At 37.5% G+C, this 15430-nt stretch overlaps 1 protein-coding gene across 1 annotated transcript; it reads right to left on the minus strand.

Annotated features, from left to right (window-relative positions):
- Positions 1-47: 47 nt before the first annotated feature.
- hsd17b2 (hydroxysteroid (17-beta) dehydrogenase 2) lies at positions 48-13618 on the minus strand. The gene is made up of 5 exons (XM_073832350.1): positions 13281-13618; positions 10725-10937; positions 10376-10561; positions 10098-10235; positions 48-3395 (listed from the first exon to the last, which is right to left on the minus strand). The coding sequence occupies exons 1-5, from the start codon at positions 13543-13545 to the stop codon at positions 3055-3057; spliced, it is 1143 nt and encodes a 380-aa protein (XP_073688451.1). The 5' UTR covers positions 13546-13618; the 3' UTR covers positions 48-3054.
- Between the last annotated feature and the right edge of the window lie 1812 nt (positions 13619-15430).

Below are 15430 nucleotides of genomic sequence, written 5' to 3' on the forward strand. Positions count from 1 at the left end.
AAGTATTGCGAAATGACGGTGTTTCCCCTTTAAATTGTGCAAATTCGAAATGGGAATGAAATTCGAAAAAGGAATGTTTCGCAAAACAGCAATGGAATATTTATTTTTTTATTTTTTTGCATTTACAGGTCACATTCAATTAAATATAGCCAAAATCCCACAGAAATCCATTGCCATAATTTTTTCCTCTCGCATTAAGTCATGTTTCAGTCCCGTAACATCGGTTAATGGAAATGCTGTCATTTGGCAATACATTCTATTGGAGATTTATAATTGCATATAACATATAATTCGAGATTAATTGTGCCAAAGTTTTGTGGAAATCTGTAAAAGTAACGCAGCTAATGATGGCTTTATAACTTAAGCTGCGTTTCCATTACAGATTTGTGCAAAACTTGTGATATTTTATAAATGTCAATTAGAAAGTATTGCGAAACGACGGTGTTTCCATTAACTGATGTTATGCGACTGAAACTATTTTTTCCTTTCGCGATAAGTTATGGCAATGAATTTTTGTGGGATTTTGGCTATATTTAATCGAATGTGACCTGGAAAGGCTAAAAAAAAATATTTCCATTGCGTTTTGCAAAATATTCCTTTTTCGACTTGCCTGAAAAACCGACTCATGCGAGCGTAAAAACTTTTGCGAAATATGGGAGTTTTGGAGCAATTGACGCATTTCTATAGGTGTGTTTCCATTACAGATTTGTGTAAAACTTTGGTGCTATTTTATGAATGTCAGTTAAAAAGTATTGCGAAATGACAGCATTTCCATTAACTGATGTTATGCGACTGAAATGTATTTTTTCCTCTCTCGATAAGTCATGGCAACAGATTTTTGTGGGATTTTGGCTATATTTAATCGAATGTGACGGCTAAAAAAAAAAGGCTAAAAAAAAAAAAAACATTTCCATTGTTTTGCGAAATATTCCTTTTCAAATTGCCTAAAAAAAAAAACATGAGCGTAAAAACTTTTTTGCGAAATATGGGAGTTTTTGCGCAATTTAATCTTTTCCATTAGGCATCTTTTCAATTCACAATTTCAATTTGCGCAATATGAAGGGTAATGGAAACGCAGCTAATCATGGCTTTATAAGTTAGGTGCAGCCATAGTTGATGTTTTGTTATTGAAAGAAGGTGCGTTTCCATTACAGATTTGCGCAAAACTTTGGCGCTATTTTATAAATACCAATTAAAAAGTATTGCGAAATGGCATTTCCAATAACCAATGTTATGCGACTAAAACGTAGTTTTTTTTCCTCTTGCAATAAGTCATGGCAACAGATTTTTGTGGGATTTTGGCTATATTTAACCAAATGTGACCTGTAAAGGCGAAAAAAAAAAAAAGTTTCTATTGTTGTTTTGCGAAATTTTCATTTTTCGTATTGCCTTAAAAAACCACCTCATGTGAGCGTAAAAACTTTTTTGCGAAATATAGACTGTCTTCCATTAGACGTCTTTTCAATTCGCAATTTCAATTTGCACAATATAAAGGGTAATGGAAACGAAGCTAATGATGGCTTTATAACCTTATTAGTTGCCAAGTTTCCATCCAGTTTTTGCAATGTTTTGTTATTGACAAAGAGAATATGCTTTTAAAAAATTGCTGTCTCCAGCCTGTTTCCATCAAACTGGCATTTTGTCGATAAAATGGTGTACGTCATCCCTGAAAAACCGAATTGTCACATAAATAACCGCGTTTCCCTTACCTCTTAAATTGCGCAAATTGAAATTGCCAATTGAAAATACACCTAATGGAAACGCGTCAATTGCGCAAAAACTCCCATATATCGCAAAAGAGCAATGAAAACGGCTTTTTCACATTTACACGATTAAATATAACCAAAATGACTTATCACGAGAGGAAAACATTGTTTTAGTTGCATAACATTGGTTAATGGAAACGCCGTCGCAATACTTTTTAATCAACAGTTATAAAATATCGTCAAAGTTTTGCGCAAATCTGTAATGGAAATGCGCAAAAAAAAAAAAAGTTGCCCTGTGAGCTGTTTCCATTCATAATTTCACCTATTGCGCAGATATCATAGGCTAGCCTATTCTTATTTAATTTGAAACAAAACTTTATTAAACATGCTATTATTTAATTGTAGCCTATAGGCCTACATAAAAATTATTTTTATTAACAAGTGTCATTTTTTTAGGCCTTAGGCATATAGACTATTTAGATTCAGGCTGCCCAACCCTGTTCCTGGAGATCTACCTACCTGAAGACTTTAGTTCCAGTCCGTCTCCAACACAGCTGTCTGTAATTACCAAGTGCTACCTAAGAGATTAATTAGCTGGTTCAGGTGTGTTTGATTAGGGTTGGATCTGAACTTTGGAAATCAAGTGATCGTGCCGCAGTTAAGCATTAGGCTATAACTGGACAATGCAGCCTGTTCATTGTCATAATAAAATACAGCCAGCCAAACATATTGAAAAACTATGCTATTTTACTTCCCATCACTCCACAACAAATCAAACAAGCCCAAACTAATTAATGTAAAATTTTTTACTTTTTGTAAACACTGTTTGCGTTAAAACCCCCTACTTTTTTCTCGACAAAAAGTGTTTCCACACAAATTTTTTCAACATTAAAACTACCGATATAGAATTCATGTGCTATAGTTAAACAGAAAAAGATTTTGTCGACACTTGAGAAATTTTATCGATAAATGGAAATTTCTGTCAACTAAATTTTGAAGAGCTAATATTTTTTTTTTTTTTTTTTTTTTGCAAAAAATCCTTGGATGGAAACATTCTGGTGATACTTCACAGGCAAAAAAGGTCTGTTGTCAGTAATAAAGCAATTCAGTCTCTTTCAAACCTAGAGGCTTTCTAATGGTCAGCCTGGGTTGAATCTCGTGCGACACACACGTGGGAAAATCTTTTGTGTGGGAAAATTTGCTGAACATTGAGAAATTTGATAGTTTTAATGCTAAAGTTTAAAACGACTGCTGATGCTGTTGTATTTGCTTACATAAATGTTTCACAGAAAGTCACATGAGGTATGTGAATGTGAAGCATGCCATTAGCACCAAACAGAGGCACAGCTCAAGAATTCAAGAGTTCTGCTGGTTGGACATCACTGCTCATAAACATTCGTGAGAGGATTCTGTCAGATAATGAGGTGGGACAGTGTCTGTAAAGTAATGGAAGAGCCCACGCTAAGGCCCCTGGGTAATAGAAGGGTTTGGGTCTCGGGGAGAGTATCGCATGCTTTAAAGTCTCCAGAACTGGACCCAAGTCTGAGCTTGATGCTGAAGTCATGTTGACCAGCCGCTGCTGCATCGACTGGATATATTCTTCTCCATAAGATGCCATCACTTCCTGAGACAAACCACTGAGGATGTCCTCTTGAGTGCTATTCCACTGCTCTCTGCTGCCCAGAATATCTAGAAAATTGGGTTTTATTGAAAAATATAGAGTTAATAAAAATGCATACAAAACCTTTCGCAATAGTTGGAGCTATATTTCACTTTAAGATTAATTATTATTCTTTATTACACGGCTCTTTGGAATGCTTGATTCTGATTGGTCAGTTGAGACATTTGCAGGTTCGTTCTTTTCAAATAATCACCGCTCCAAAGTAATAACGCATAGCCGGTACTACTTGTATGTTTAAAATCCCTCTGTGCCAACAAAGATTACCGTTTGGCGCCATCTTGTGACAAACACTGGACAACCACTATTAACAATGGAAAATTTCGACATTAATCTATTTAAATTGTCTTATTAACGTACATAGTTTGAATGTTATTCACGTGGTACTATATCGTTTCGCGGAAGGATAAAAATGTTAATTTAAAACAAATGCCAATAAAAGATTTCAGAATTCATATTCATATCCAGTTTTTTTCCTTATGTGGCAAGTACATTATCCCTTACGTGTTCCACACAAAAAAATAACAGCGCTGAATGAGAATAGATACTGACAGAAATGCTGACTTGAAATGCTTTTCTTTGAAGATTTTTTCTAGTTTCCAGTCAAAATATCTAAAGATTCTTAAATCAAGAAGGATTTTCTAGACAAGTGAAAATTATTGTCTTGTTTTCAAGTCAAAATTAACTGTGTTTTTGCTTGAAATTAATAATCTGCCAATGGGGTAAGAAAAATAATATTGTTTTCTGGATGAAATAAGATTTTTTTCCAACCTCATTGGAAGATTGTTTTGCTTGTTCTAAGCAAAAACTCACTTAATTTTGACTTGTTTTTTCTGAATTTCTTTTTAGATATTTTTGCTGTGAAACGACAAAAATTCTAAGAAAAGCATTTTTTGCAGTGCACCTTAATAGTATACATACATGTCCAATTAAGACTGTCTAAAAGCCTTGTTGAGGGCAATGCAATACAAGTGATGTAATCAGATTACTTCGTTTCAAGTAACCAGTAAACTATTGCATTTTTAATTTACAACAAAATATCTACTTTAGTTACTTTTTTCAAATAAGTAATGGCAGTTACTTTGTTTTCCAATTTATTGACTGACAGTGAAAATTTTATTTTTTAATTAAATTTTAATTTTATTAACCAGTGTCTTTTCTGCAGACCTTCAATGATCCAACTGGACATACCTATAAGCCAAACTTTACATAAACAGCATTTGTGTTTGGTTTGTTGGAGCTGTGCCCTCTACTGTACAGATGTGAATTTATTCCTAACAATATCTATAACATACTTTTGGCATGAAAGGCAGTGCTGGGAAAAGTTACTTTTAAAAGTAATGCATTACAATATTGCGTTACTCCCTAAAAAGCAACTAATTACTTTTTACAGAAAGTAATGTGTTATGGTACCTTTTCAGTTTCTTTTTCAGGGTTCCCGCGGGGTCTTAAAAAGCCTTAAAAGCATTGAATTTATTAATTTGGAAATAATACCTTAAAAAGACTTTAAAAAGTCTTGAATTTTGATGTCTGGGTCTTAAAAATTGTGCTGTATGTAACTTCTCCGTGTTGTAATTTTCCTCAAAAGTTTCATTTGTCAACCACGATTATTTTGATTAAATGACGTAGTATAAATAAAGAGTGGCGGAACCAATAATTGAGAACGCAATGCAGCCCCGGGTCACAGTACAAAATACTGCGAACACGTAACGTTAATGCCTTCAGTAAATGAAGATCACGCGCTACAGCATCACAACCATAGACTACAACACAACACAACACAGACCTCAAGCAACAAGCAAAGGAGAAGCGCGAAAAATCAAGGAAAATCTCAGCATTCCACAGGACAGGTTGACTGACGCCGTTATATTTTTAACGTTTGTTTTTTCGTTAGTTAGCTACCAATTTCATTCTGAGGTTATGTAATGTGTAAATGCTAATGTTATGAAATGTAAATTTAATGAAGCGTGGCTGGATAAAAACTCTTTTCGTCATTGGTTAAAACCAGTGGACAACAACGTTTTTGAGGCTTTTTGCACCATATGCAAAAAAAGGATTCAGCTAGGTACAATGGGAATGAAGGCATTAGAGTCTCATGCCAAGTCGTCCAAGCACATGAACGCTCTCAGTGGACAAAAACAAACTCCTTCCATCGCCTGCGTGTTTCAACCAACTAATGTTAGCCAGCTAGCTGCTAATGTGCCTGAAGCGGCAGCAGGAGCTAATGTTAAAAAACAACATTGTTCGGCAAACTTTCTTGTGGCCTAGTGAAATGTTTTTATTTTTCATTAAAAATATTTTTCACCCATTCCACATTTGAAAAATAAATTAACACAAGTTCAAGGATTTTGTTTTTCTTTGCTGGTAGGAAGTGAAGTAGGTATTAATTTTTTATATAAATGGTCTTAAAAAGGTCTTAAAAAGACTTGAATTTAACTTGAAGAAATCTGTAGGAACCCTGCTTTTTAAATCTGGGCAGGGCTTGCTTGTTTGTTTTTAAGATAAAAAGTTCTATTTTTGGCAAATGTAAAAGCCCTTTCACACTAAAAGCCTCAGGCTGAAGGAAAAATAAATTCACATTTGTACAGTAGAATGCAAAAGAAAGTTCAACAATCAAAAATGAAGTTCAACATTTAAAAATGTTAGTATGGTTTAACTGGATCATAGAAGGTCAGCAGCAAAGACACAGGTAAATAAAATGGGATTAAATACATATTGTAACATATTTAATTATTGCGGGTTTTGCATTTGCATTTTTATTCATTTTTAGGAATTCTGAATTATTATTATTTTTTTCATGAGTGAGTGAGATGAATTAATGCATGTTCACATTTATTCTTGAACTAAAGCAACATGTAACATCTTACTCCCAATTTCTCTTAACAATGGGACAGGAGAGCTTTCAATCAATAAATGGGAAAACAAAGTAACTAGCGTACTTATTTGAAACAGTAACTCAGATATGTTCTTGTAAATTAAAAAGTAATGCATTACTTTACTAGTTACTTGAAAAAAGTAATCTGATTATGTCACTTGCGTTAATTGAATGTTGTACCCCAGCACTAATGAAATGGTTTTTACATTTGCCAAAAACGGAACTTTATATTTTAAAAACAAACAAGCAAGCTTAGCCCAGATGAGGAAAAAGTAACGCCAAAGGAAAGTAACACATTACTTTCCATAAAAAGTAACTAGTTACTTTTTTAGGGAGTAACACAATATTATAATGCATTACTTTTAAAAAGCAACTTTTCCCAACACCCCCTTCAATGTATTTTGCTATGCTGAAATAATGTTTTGCTAAGAAATTAGACGATCAAGTTGGAGAGTGTCTGTAAATGGCAGTGCAGCATCTGATGCCACTGTGGTATTTGTACACGAATGAAATTAGACGGATGCTAGCTACTCGACAGCCAATTTTGAGAACTTGAGCATTTACAGTGAAGAGTGAGAGACAAAATAACAACAACAACAAAAAAAATCAAGAAAAACGCATTTCAAAAAAGTTATAAATTGATTTGAAATAAGTATTTGACCACTTAGCAAAACCCTTTGTTGGCAAACAGAGGTCAGACGTTTCTTGTAGTTGGCCACCAGGTTTTTCCCCACTCCTCTTTGCAGATCCTCTCCAAGTCATTAAGGGGCTGACGTTTGGCAACTCGAACCTTCAGCTCCCTCCACAGATTTTCTATGGGATTAAGGACTGGCTAGGCCACTCCAGAACCTTAATGTGCTTCTTCTTGAGCCACTCCTTTGTTGCCTTGGCCGTGTGTTTTGGGTCATTGCCATGCTGGAATACCCATCCATGACCCTTTTTTAATGGTTCTCACCCAAGATTTGACAGTACATGGCCCCATCCATCATCCCTTTGATGCGGTGCAGTTGTCCTGTCTCCTTAGCAGAAAAACACCCCCAAAGCGTAATGTTTCCATATTCATGTTTGACGGTGGGGATGGTGTTCTTGGGGTCATAGGCAGCATTCCTCCTCCAAACACGGCGAGTTGAGTTGATGCCAAAGAGCTCAATTTTGGTCTTATCTGACCACAACACTTTCACCCAGTTCTCCTCTGAATCATTCAGATGTTCATTGGCAAACTTCAGATGGGCATGTACATGTGTATGGCGTTTAAATAGACTCAAAAGTGGTGCGCACGAAAACCACGAGCACGCGAATGAAGCAAGCGCGCAAAACAGACCCACGAGAGGAAAAATAACAACGCGAGAGCGCATTTGTGCACCCAAGAGCGCGCGGAACAGTATTTAGGAGCGGGAATGAATACTGGCGCAAGCCCCTGCTGCCTAGCGCACAACTGCAAATGAGCGCTTGCGCGACTACTCTTCAACACTCGCTCGCTCCTCGAGCTGACTTTTGACACTTTGAGGGCGGGGCAATGACAACTACAATCTGCTGGCTCCCCAAATATATTATTTGTTATTATATATTATTTGTTATTACTCTGACCCTGCCAACAAATCGAAAATGTATGGGCTCAATTCCCTCTTTCACATTTTCTGACCGAGATTGACTCACTGCTCACGTCTTTTTGTTTGACTAGTAATAATAAATGAGTCAGGTTTTTGGAAATATATGAAAAAATTATTTCTGTTAACTCTGATTAGGTTTAGATAGCTTTCCTTAATTGCTCTTACATTATTATTATTTTTTTTTTAAATTATTATATATGTTTTTCTTATTCTAAGCAACATACCCCCTTACTGTATTTTATTTCTCCTCTTCTTACTTCTATCTTCTTTAAATTGTTAATGTTCTCCTAAAGATGATTGTATATTTCATCTGTTTGAATAAAAAAATAAAATAAAATCTGCCAGCTCCCCTCCCCCTTACAGCATTTACGTCAAAGAATCCCCAAGATGTCGGAGAAAAAGGAGGTAAAACACAATGGCACGCATTATTGTCCTTAATACCATAAGGAGGCAGCAAGAAAGGTCGTCTCACTGCTGCAAAGTGCCCTTTCCCGGCCTGCAACAAGAGACAGTGAGGATTGTTCTCATCTTTACCTATACTTACACTGATCTGCTTTTCTAAAAGATTGACAATTACATAATTTTGCACATTGATCATACAATGCATGATATTAAAGCAGCAATCTTATCACCATTTAATATAAAAGTAGTAGGGTGTAAACCTGCATGTGCTTTTCGGAGATATCGGCATAAGGTTAACAATAGGTTAACATGTTTACCTCTCAATTAATATATACTGTAGTAATGGCTTGATGACATGCATTTTATAATCTAAAATTAAAAAATTAATCTAAAAATTAAATGAATAATGTTAAAAGTCTCATGGGTAGACTTGGTACATATTTTGCTCATTTTATAACTGATTTAAAAATATAAAAATTGAGTTAAATATCTATATACTGTATTATATTATTAACTGAGGATTATATTATTGTTATATTATTATTATTATAATTATTAACTGATGATTTTATCGACATGCATTAGGCAGTAAACAAAATAAGTACCTTCGAAACTGTACAATTCAGTATCATATATTGAATATCTTGCACTGGAAACACAAAGACAAAGTCCTGCTACATGTTTAAACAAGAGTGAAACTGATTAAACAAATGACCAATCACAGGTGGGAAGACAAAAGTCATTGCCCCGCCCTCAAAGTGTCAAAAGTCAGCTCGAGGAGCGAGCGAGTGTTGAAGAGTAGTCGCGCAAGCGCTCATTTGCAGTTGTGCGCTCTAGGCAGCAGGGGCTTGCGCCAGTATTCATTTCCGCTCCTATGTTCTGCGCGCTCGCGGGTGCACAGATGCGCTCTCGCGTTGTTATTTTCCTCTCGTGGGTCCGTTTTGTGCGCTTGCTTCATTCGCGTGCTCGTGGTTTTCGTGTGTGCGACTTTTGAGTCTATTTAAACGCCATACATGTGCTTTCTTGAGTAGGGGGACCTTGCGGGTGCTGCAGGATTATAGTCCTTCATGGTGTATTGTGTTACCAATTGTTTTCTTGGTGACTATAGTCCCAGCTGCCATGAGATCATTGACAAGATCCTTCTGTGTAGTTCTGGGCTGATTCCTCATCGTTCTCATAATTATTTAAACTCTACGAGGTGAGATCTTACATGAAGCCTCTGACTAAGGGAGATTGACAGTTATTTTGTGTTTAATAATTCGCGAATAATCGCACCAACTGTTGTCACCTTCTCACCAAGCTGCTTGGCGATGGTCTTGTAGCCAATTCCAGCCTTGTGTAGGTCTACAGTCTTATCCCTGACATCCTTGGACAGCTCTTTGGTCTTAGCCATGGTGGAGAGTTTGGAATCTGATTGATTGCTTCTGTGGACAGGTGTCTTTTATACAGGTGTCTTTTACCTGTATAAAAGACACCTGAGAGCCAGAAATCGTGCTGATTGATAGTAATACTTATTTCACTCATTAAAATGCAAATCTATTAATAACTTTTTTGAAATTTGTTTTTCTGGATTTTTTTGTTGTTATTCTGTCTCTCACTATTAAAATAAACCTACCATTAATATTATAAATTGATTGTTTCTTTGACAGTGGGCAAACGTACAATATCACCAGGGGATCAATATTTTTTTTCCCTCACTGTAATAACTGCTGCATGCTTATAAAAAACAACATAATGTATATTAGTGTGGATGCTAATATACTTATCCTTGGTGTGAAAAAGATGATAATATAGTTATCCTTGGTGTTAAAAGGACTTGTTCTCACTTGTTTTGAAAGCACCAGGTTGAATGACGATGACTTTGACTCCCCAGCGTGACAGTTCCTGTCTAATCGCTCCACTGAACGAGATCAGGGCTGCTTTAGATGCACCATATCCCACAAATCCAGGAAGTGGAACTTCTCCTGAAGAAAAGCAAAGATTGATTTCAAAGCTGTTTTTGCTTATTGGGATTTAATAATCCTTAATGGAATAGGATGTATGTTTTGTAAGAGACTTTTATGCACCTGAGATCTACAAAAATGCATGTTTAAAAAAAGTTTACCTGCCATACTGGATATGTTAATGAATCGTCCTTTGGATTGTCGTATTAGAGGCAGGAAGACTTGTGTAATCTCCACACTACCAATAAAATTGACATCTAAGCATTTTTTATACATTTTAATTGGCTGAATTTCTCCATCACACACATATCCCAGCACTCCAGCATTGTTCACTAGTGCCCACAGTCCTGTCCACAAGAGACAAGTCATACAAAATAACATCAGTGTACTGGTCTGCAAATGTACCACTTCTTTGTGAGTGTTAGTGAAGTTTACTGCTAGTATGTGAAGTTGCCAGGGCATTTCTATGCCTGATCTCTCCTTTAGTGTAAGACAATGAGGTTTTCTCACCTGTTTTGCCTGTTTGGCTCTGGATATACTGATTTGCCTTTGTGATCTGGCTGCTGTTGGTGATGTCTAACTGTAGGACGGTGAGGTTTGGAGATGCAGCTTTCTTCAGTTCAAGAGCTCCAGGACTGTGTTCATCCAGAACCCCTGCAAACACCCTCATCCCTGCGCTGTCCAAAAACCTGGCCAGATCATGACCAAAACCGGAATCACAACCTGTGCGACAAACACAAGCTCAGTTCCTTACACAATCACACTGTCACATATTCCACAATTCCAATGCACTATGGATCATTTTAGTTGGCTGTTGCAGTCTATACACACCAGGCCCAAATTGGAGGGCCTGTGTCCTGCAGAGACTAGCTCCAACCCCAATTAGACACACCTGAACCAGCTAATCAAGCTCTTACTAGGCGTACTAGAAACTAGGGCTGTGCAAATAATCGGATGTGATTACCATGCGCATCTTATCAGTAATGTCTGTTCTGTGATTAGTCGTAAATATCCATCACATGCTGTCAGATGGAGCGGCATTTACTACACAGAGCCGTAGTTCACTGACAAGCTACACAATATTGTGTTCATTGGAGAAGTGAACTTTGGTTCTGGGTAGTAAATGCCGCTCCATCTGAGCTTTACAACTAATAACAGAACCGGCACTACTGACAAGATGCACATGGTAATCGCAGCCAATTACTTGCACAGCCCTACTAGAAACTTCCCGGCAGGTGTGTTGAGGCAAGTTGGAGCTAAACTCTGCAGGACCCTTGCCTTCCAGGACTGAGTTTGAGCACCTCTGATGTACACCAATCAGGCATAACATTATGACCACTGCCAAGTGAAGTGAATAACACTGATAATCTCTTCATAACGACACCTGTTAGTGGGTGGGATATATAAGGCAGCAAGTGAACATTTTGACTTCAAAGGACTTCAGGGAAAATGGGCAAGCGTAAGGATTTGAGCGAGTTTGACAAGGGCCAAATTTTGATGCCCAGCTAAACGACTGGGTCAGAGCATCTTCTGCTGCTCTTGTGGCGTATTCCCGGTCTGCAATGGTCAGTTATCTATCAAAAGTGTTCCAAGGAAGGAACAGTGGTGAACCGGTGACAGGGTCATGGGCGGCAAAAGCTCACTGATGCACGTGGGGAGCGAAGTCTGATCCCAACAGCCAAGCTGTTGTTGCTCAAGACCTAAATGCTGGTTCAAATGAAAAGGTTAAGTCAAGTCACCTTTATTTGTATAGCACTTTTAACAATACAGATTGTGTCAAAGCAGCTTTACAGTAGTAAATAATAAAATAGTGTGTCAATAATGTAGTTTGTGAATAAAGTAACAGCCCTAGTACTGGGCCTTGAGGTACTCCATACTGCAACTTGTGATCGGTATGGGGCTTATGGGGCTGCATAGTGGCAGACCAATCAGGGTTCCCATGCTGACCCCTGTCCACCGGCGAAAGCGCCAACAGTGGGCACGTGGGGAACAAATGACACCAGGATGCACTATGGGATAAAAAGCAAGCCAGCAGAAGCAGTGTGATGCTTTGGGCAATGTTCTGCTAGGAAACCTTGGGTCCTGCCATCCATGTAGACATTATTTTGACATGTACAACCTACCTAAGCATTGCTGAAGACCATGTACACCCTTTCATGGAAACGGTATTCCTTGGTGGCCATGGCCTCTTTCAGCAGGTAATGCATCCTGCTACAAAGCAAAAATGGTTCAGGAATGGTTTAAGGAGCACAACAAGTAGTTTGACTTGGCCTCCAAATTCCCCAGATCTCAATCCAACTGAGATCTTGGTGCCAGATACCACACCTCCAGGGGTCTAGTGGAGCCCATGTCTCACTGGGTCAGGGCAACAAAAGTGGGGCCAACACAATATTAGAAGGTGGTCACAATGTTATGCCTGTTCGGTGAATATGTAATACTGCAGCAGTTCATATTTGTTTATCATTTTGACCTGGACAGAAGTCTGTGTCAAGTGACATCACAATAATACAGCAGTGATTTATGGTCTTACTTGGTGCTGTTAACCTTACTGAGAGAAGTTCACAGTGCAAAGTTCACTAGGGTGGCAGGGAAATATTGATTTACTGGGTAAAACATGTTCACATTTCTTTGCATAAAGACAGTTTTAGTTATTAGACCATTAATATTTTATGTACAGTGCAGTGGTAAGAACATTTACCACTAAATTCTCATTACTGTTACATTTCTATTTATTACTATTACATTTTTATATACAAATGTATACAGATGTATACATTTTGTAGATATAGACATAGATAAACATCTATGGACATCATGAGAATGAGATTGACTTCTTTATGTATTTTTATTTTTTTATGGTACTGGGACTTAGAAGGAAATCTGCTTAAATGCCATTCTTATTTCATCATCATTCTTGAGAGGTTTCATGAAAATCCCCCTACTAGACTATGCTGTGAATAACAAACAAGAACAGTGAAAGACAATTAATATATGCTGAGATCCATAATAAATACAAATGCACAAACAGGAGCAAATGCAGAGAACAAACAGGATATAGTGTCTTACCTGTGATCAGTACTGCCTTGTTTTGGGTTGGCAACATTACCTCTTCTTTCCCTACATAGTGGATGACACTACACAGCAGACTCACAAGCCCCACTTTAAGGGCAATTGAATGGACCAAACAGCTCAATGTTACTCCAGACACCATGAGTAGCACCAGCCACCTCACCGACTGGCCCTCAGCAACCCGCAGTAGCATCAACCCAACACATATAACCACAAGCAGATCGTATAGGAAACCCAGAGAGCTTTCTACAATCCCCTCCATTTCTACACGACACACAGGAATGAAGCAGCCAATGCTATCAGGAGATCTAGAAAGGCGCCTGTGCGATTACGACCTGTCTGTTATGCTCAGCTGGTTTGATGAGTGTGTGAATCTTTTAAATCTTTCAGGTTTTATGCTTCACACTAGACACAGAAATGAATCCCGCCCCTAACCAGTGCATTTCATATGTTGTATATTAAGGCATGTGTAAACGTGCCTACGGCTGAGGAGAAATGGGGCTGGAGGTAAACTATATCATTTTATTATATAAAACACAAGTATATGCTTCATTCTAAGAAACAAACAGTTTCATGGAAACAAACGGAAACCATAAAAGAAAAGGATATGGATGATAAAATTTAATGTGCTTTTAACAACATAATTGGATGCATTAATCTGATCAATCATGAAATTGCACTTGGCTCAAAGGTCTCCTGGCCTGACAGCATTTAAAGAAACATTTGGACCTACTTTCATAACCATTCAGCTCTAATATCACGATTTTGCACAGAAATAGGCCTGAGTTTCAAAAGTTTCCAGGTAAGCAAACCAACTGATTTTCAGTATGAAACTTGTCTTTACTATGCTCCTTTCAGATAACTGTGACTTTGATGAAGGTAATGTTGTTCCAGACAAAAAATACTGAGCTAGAAACAAAATTGTCCTAAAACCAAAACAATACCCGTTCTTGTCTTAGGACAACTGTGATGAACTTTTTGGATCCACTTCAAATGTTGCTTACCGTAGTCCTAACTAAAATTATATCAATATAATGCTAACATCACACATCTTTAACCCAACCCCATAGTCGTTCTAGGACCAAAAAGGTTGTTGAACAAGGAAAATGTCTTGCTTGACAACACCTGGGATGTATATAGCCACGTTTCCACTATGGGGCCAAACTGTTCTTAGAACGGTCGGGTACAACTCCAGTTGCGTTTACACCTGAGCCTGGTATGGCACGGCGCGATTACAAACTGTTCTCGGCCCGGAAGTAAAGTAAGATGCGCAGTAAACAGATGCGGTAAATATAAATAAAAATGGCTGAGACACTTTGGTCTCAAAAGATTTGCTCTAATATTGATATTTGGGCAGAAAGAAAAATTCAACAACAGCTGGAGGGTGCAAAGAGAAATGAAAAAGTTTTTTTTTAATTATAGCGCAGTGCCTTGAGAAGGGCATTAAGAAAAGTTCAAAACAGTGCCGGGAAAAAAAAAAAAAAAAACCTCAAACATACATATCTCATACAGACAATAACTGTAGAAGCGGGGCTGCCTACTCTTGCGTTACCAAGGCAACGACTGACGCATTTGTATTTACATTCCAAAGAGTTCCGTTATCTGCATTACAGTGGAAAAATCAAACCGTATCCTGCTGACTGGCCCGGATCGGCATGGAACAGAAAGGTTAAGCATTGAGAACGGTTCGGCCCGATAGTGGAAAAGCGGCTTATAGTTTGTCCAGGAGTTGGGCCTCTTATACAGCTACACAGCAAAGTGAATGCAAATATCAATGAAAACAAAATGGCCAGTCCAGATTCCTGATCTAAACTGTAAATCTTTGAAAAAAAAAAAAAATCCAAAAGTTATGGCTAAGAACCCACTACAGTAACCAAACTATGGAAGAACGTTGAAGAACAATGGACCATGATCACACCAGCACATATACATAGCAAAGCATGAATGTCTTGCAATTGAAGAGAACAAAGGAGAAAGTACTAAACAGCTTATGCAACAAATTCTACAGTCGTGGCCAAAAGTTGAGAATGACACAAATATTAGTTTTCACAAAGTTTGCTGCTCAACTGCTTTTAGATCTTTGTTTCAGTTGTTTCCGTGATGTACTGAAATATAATTACAAGCACTTCATACGTTTCAAAGGCTTT

Source organism: Garra rufa, chromosome 25, assembly GCF_049309525.1.
Source record: "Garra rufa chromosome 25, GarRuf1.0, whole genome shotgun sequence".
In the NCBI taxonomy this organism is placed as follows: Eukaryota; Metazoa; Chordata; class Actinopteri; order Cypriniformes; family Cyprinidae; genus Garra; species Garra rufa.

Excerpts from the sequence above, each read along its gene's own strand:
- hsd17b2 (XM_073832350.1), bottom strand. The coding sequence starts at position 13,545 with ATGGAGGGGATTGTAGAAAGCTCTCTGGGTTTCCTATACGATCTGCTT. Across the intron at positions 10,938-13,280 it reads CAAGGCAGTACTGATCACAG|GTTGTGATTCCGGTTTTGGT; the intron begins GTAAGACACTAT and ends TTTGTCGCACAG. Across the intron at positions 3,396-10,097 it reads ACCTGGTGCTTTCAAAACAA|ATATTCTGGGCAGCAGAGAG; the intron begins GTGAGAACAAGT and ends CCAATTTTCTAG.